The sequence below is a fragment of the Geospiza fortis genome, unplaced genomic scaffold (genome assembly GCF_000277835.1).
Source record: "Geospiza fortis unplaced genomic scaffold, GeoFor_1.0 scaffold361, whole genome shotgun sequence".
NCBI classification, from domain to species: domain Eukaryota; kingdom Metazoa; phylum Chordata; class Aves; order Passeriformes; family Thraupidae; genus Geospiza; species Geospiza fortis.
Genome location: NW_005054356.1, coordinates 2,420,227 through 2,425,158, shown reverse-complemented (window position 1 = coordinate 2,425,158; position 4,932 = coordinate 2,420,227). Strand labels below are relative to the sequence as shown.

The 4,932-nt window shown below is 47.5% G+C and overlaps 1 protein-coding gene across 1 annotated transcript in view; it reads left to right on the top strand.

Moving 5' to 3' along the window:
- TFAP2C (transcription factor AP-2 gamma) overlaps window positions 1–4,932 on the top strand; it is an 8,748-nt gene that overhangs the window by 1,110 nt on the left and 2,706 nt on the right. The window contains exons 2-6 of the mRNA XM_014308067.2: window positions 3–95; window positions 308–359; window positions 1,768–1,990; window positions 2,636–2,754; window positions 4,013–4,154. Coding sequence (XP_014163542.1) covers window positions 3–95; window positions 308–359; window positions 1,768–1,990; window positions 2,636–2,754; window positions 4,013–4,154 — 629 coding nt within the window. The remainder of the gene's footprint in view (window positions 1–2; window positions 96–307; window positions 360–1,767; window positions 1,991–2,635; window positions 2,755–4,012; window positions 4,155–4,932) is intronic.

Below are 4,932 nucleotides of genomic sequence, written 5' to 3'. Positions count from 1 at the left end.
AGCTGCTGCTGCCCCACGGGCACGGGCTGGACGCCTCGGCGCTGGCAGATAACCTGGGCCTGCACGACATGGCCCACCAGATGGAGGAGGTGCAGGTAAGGAGAGCCCGGAGCCCCTCGGCAAAGCGGGACAGCCCCCGTGTCCTCCCGCACATCCCATCCCCGTCCATGCGGAGAAATCCGCATTTTGTCCCCTTCGCCCCTCGGGGTGCGGGTGCGCGGGGAGGGGATGGGTTTCCCCAAAGCCGCCGGCTTTTTCCCTCTCGGCTCTTCCAGGTGCGAAACTTTCTCCCCCTTTCTCTTTCCAGAATGTGGAAGATCAACACTTGCTAATGCATGACCAGACAGTCATTAGAAAAGGTCAGTAAGGTGGCACCGCAGTTTTACTTTCCCTTGTCAATAGTTAAGTTTCATGACGCACCGGTGAAGTGACGCCCTATTATTTTTATAAAGAACGATCCTTTGGGATCGGGAGGGCGGAGGAGTTTTTATTCCACTCTTTGTCGCTGGATTTTTCTGATGCTGTCCGAGGGACAAACTGCCCTGGGCTGTGAGACTCCCCCGGGACACGGCTGTCCCCCCTCGTGTGCTCTTGTGTTATGGCTTTAATCGGAACCGGGACCTTGAACCGATTTCAATCTTTCCTGAAGTACGTGTGTGTAAAGTGACACGGGGCTTTTCTTTTGTTTGTTTGTTTGAGGTTTTTTTGTTGCTGATAGCACTCGAAGATAGTTTTTTTTCCCCCAATTTTTTTAAACCTCTTTACAAGTTTTGAGAAAAGACCGAGTTCGCTGGCAGAAGACTGTTTGGCTTTATCTTAATCGAAATTGGTTTGTAGCTGAGGTTTTGAGGAAGGAGGAAGACGTCTTGACTCAATTTACAGTAATTTAGGTTTTTTTCCTTGCTTTTGTTTTTAAACAAATTTGTGCTTAAAAAAAAAATCAGAAGTTTCCTCTGAAGACTTCAAACAAATACCTAACTGAGGAAAAGCAGAAGTGTGTGTCAGAGCTCTGATTGCTGCCTTTAGCTCATGGGAGAATAATTTTGCTGTCAGATGCACCACTGACAAATCTTCCCCCTCCGGGAGTGGGGCCGACCTCGGCTCTTTAACCCTTTCAGCAGCGGCCCTGGGTGAACCGGGCGGATTCACGAGGGGATGGAAAAGCCGGATCTGTGGTTTGCTCCCTCCAAAGCCTTTGTTGTCCCTCCTCACCTAAAGGCTGAAGCTCTTACCGAGGAGCAGCTCCTTACTTTCGGTTCTCCCCTGGGCTGCGTCCCTCCCTGTTGTGCTGCTCTCTGGTAGGAATTTGTTTGGGATTAAATTCCAAAGGCGGTTTCTTAAATCTGCGTGTGCGAGGTGGAAGATGAAGCCCAGCAGGAGCCGGGAGGTTTCTCCCTGCCCTGGCTCGGGAAGAGTTTTGGCAGTAGCTGGAGGATGCTAATTTGGAGTCTGTTGTAGCGTGGAGTTTTTGTGAGCACGGCTTTGCTACCTCGCAGCCTGCTGGAGTGGGGTTTGTGTGCCTTGAGAAGCATTCTTGCTTGTGTTCAGCAGCTCCTGGCAATCCAGGGGCAAAATCCAGCTGGTCAGGAGTAGTTTTGGGGCCCTTTTGGGTGGATGGATGCTGGGGATGGGGTCCAGTGACGTGAGCATTTAACACCAAACAAAATCCTCTCTCCCAGCTTCTTTTTATAGAAAGAAAACCCACTTGCCACTTCCTATTTATTTCCCCCTTTTATAAAATCCCTGTTTTCCCTCCTCCACCCTCAGGTCCCATCTCCCTAACGAAGAACAGCGCTCTGAGCCTGCCCTGCCAGAAGGATGGCTTAATTGGGGTGGTGATCAACCCCAACGAGGTGTTCTGCTCCGTGCCGGGCCGCCTGTCCCTGCTCAGCTCCACGTCCAAGTACAAAGTGACAGTGGCAGAGGTGCAGAGGCGGCTCTCGCCCCCGGAGTGTCTCAATGCCTCCCTGCTAGGAGGAGTCCTGCGAAGGTAGGATGGACCCTCCCTGCCCTGCCAGCCTCCCCCCCCTGCCCTGTTTGTGTTTTCCTTGTTTTGCTGTGTGTGAGCAGCCATGCCAGCACAGCCACAGAGCCTCTCAGCCAGCTCCTGATTTTTTGAGCAGCCCGGCGACGCTGAATCCTAATAGGCTTTGGAAATAAAACTTCTTTGCACTTCTGCTGCCTCTGGAGAAGTGCTATTAACAGCTCTGACAGCAATTCTCATCCTCTGTTTAGAGCTGAGGGTTTTGTCTCAAAACCAGCACGTGGAGCTGTCTCTGATTCCCAAAACCCTGTGGAATGATTTTTTTTTATTAAATCTCGTGGTCCTGATTAATCATTACAAGGATATTTTCCACATCCTTTTCTGCATACACTTAATTTGGCTTGTGATCATTCTACAACTGTTGGTTTCAGTGGTGCAGTTTGAAATATTTTGATTTTGACCTGCTGTGTTTCATCCTGGCTGGATAGGAGTAGAGCATTTAAAAAGTAGGTCACTTGAAAAGAGCCTGGTTTTTATCTTCTCCCCACCCCAGTAGAACCCTATTGAATGTCAGTAACTGGAATTTCTCATCTTAAAAAGAAGTGTTCCCCTAAGATAAATAAGGCCATTTTTTTCCCTCTTTAATTACAGAGCCAAATCTAAAAATGGTGGCAGATCATTAAGGGAAAAACTGGATAAAATTGGCTTGAATCTTCCTGCTGGCAGAAGGAAAGCTGCAAATGTGACACTATTGACATCTTTGGTGGAAGGTCAGTCCCGAGTGTGTCTTAAAAATAAACTTTCTCCCCTTGTGCACAGCTTTTTATCCTCTAGGCAAAGCATGGAAAGGTTAGAAAGTCCCTGAAAGTAATATGGGTTTTTTGTTTGTTTTGAAGTGAGTGTGGTGGGGATGTTGCAGCACCCAAGGAAGGGCTGTGCTGCCTTTGAGGGGCTCTCTCACCCAAACCCAGCCACTGCAGGGATGCACAATTCCTGCCTGCCAGGATGTGCCAGAGGCACCTTTGCCCACTGTGTCTCCTGAGGGATGTTTTGGGTTTCACAAGGGCAAGGCAAAAGGGGTGAAACTCCTGGCATTGCTGGGTTTGGTTTCTTGTTGGGAAACCTGGGGACTCTGGGGCAGCTGAGTGCAGCCCTGCCCTACCTCAGCGGTGTCCTCAGAAGCTTTGCTAATAAACAAGCTTATAAAGTGAGATTTATAGCTTTGGGCTTCCTGCTAGGAAACTGGAGCCCCTTTAATGTGGGCCATGCTCTGTGGACCCTCTGTCAGTGAAGCTGACCTGAAGGGTGTGTATATATGTGTGTGTGTGTGTGTGGTTTGCATTTGGTGTTCCTGTTTCAAGCAGCTCCTGGTAGTGGCACGATTTAATAGGAATACAAGCAGCAACTGAAATGGAAAGAGTTAAAAATGATCTAACAATACCTTCCTGCTGTTTATAATGCAGCAACTTGCATTTAAAAGCTTTGCTTGGAAGTTTTGGAGAGCTGGTGTGTGTGCACAGGCGCATTGCACTGATCACACCAATCTTTCATTTTAATTTTAATTGTTTTAATGAAAAAAAGTGAGCTGGTTATACACCTTGCAGTTTGGTTTTCTGTCTGAAAATTCTTATGAAAAAATATTTCAAAAGCATACTAAACTGAAAACTTTTGTGGGATTTATTTGGCAGATATTTTTTAAATATCAGTGGACAATTTGATCTTGACTGAATTTTGTTCTTTGCTGTGCAGTTTTTCTGGGTAGAGACAGGAATTTTTCTTTCTAGTATAAAAGCAAGAGAATTCTTTTTTGTAGCAGTCACGCTGTAAATCTCTTTTTTTCTTGGTACAAACTTACAAAGAAACAGATCCATCAATTAAAATATCCTAGTAAGTGACAGAATGGTGTTGCTTTCCAAAACAGAAATACTCTTCAAAAATCCACATTGTTTATTCCTTAATGTCCCCCCTGATCTCCTTTCAATAAATGATATTTTACAATTTACCAAGCCCTCCCTTTCACCCACCCAGGTGAAGCTGTGCATCTTGCTCGCGACTTTGGCTACGTGTGTGAGACAGAATTTCCTTCCAAAGCAGTGGCTGAGTATTTAACCAGACCACACATGGGCCGCAACGAGATGGCAAACAGGAAGAACATGCTGCTTGCTGCAAAGTAAGCTTTCAGCTTGGATTTTATTTCTTCTCCCCTTTTTGGACGTGTTTTTGTCTGACTCTGACTGTCTGCAACTGGGGGATAGCTTGGTGGATTTTTGCGTGTAATTTTAATTAGGAAGATGAAGCAATTCTTTTTATTTGGTTTTGGTTTGAATTCAGCTGTGGCAGCAGTTTTATTTCAGTCCGAACCAATAATAAGGGTAACAGTCCTGTAGGTAACTAAAGCAGTTTGGGCCAGTTCTGCAGTAAAAAACTTTTCCTGAAGTTTTTGCCGCAGTCGACTGCAGTAAAAACTTGGGGGAAAATCCTACACCAGGAGAGCCCTAAATTTGGCAGATATCTAAGGACAAGGTGACCCTAAGGACAAGGTGTCCCTAGGTGTGGCAGGGCCGAGGATGTGGAGCAGGTGTGCCCTGCGATGTGAGCAGGGCCAGGAGTGGAGCAGGGGAAGCTCAGCCCCCATGTGCTCCCTTTGGCCTTTGGCAGCTCCCGGCTCCCCGTGGCACTCAGGAGCTGCTGGAGAGTCCCTTTTTCCCTGTTATGGCTGGAGATGTTTATAGTTCACTGGAAGCATCCTTTGGAGGTGTGGAAAGTCCCTGTGCTTCAATAAATCCCTGTCACAGACCTGGGTGAAGGGGAAGGAGGGGGGAAGGAGGGGAGCTTTGTTCTGGCTGTTCTGCAGACCCTTGTGGCTGTGGATAAACCCCATCCTGAGCAGGTCCCTGGGCTGGGTTAAGCTTATCCCAAACTGGTGTTTGTAGAGCTCAACTTTCCCC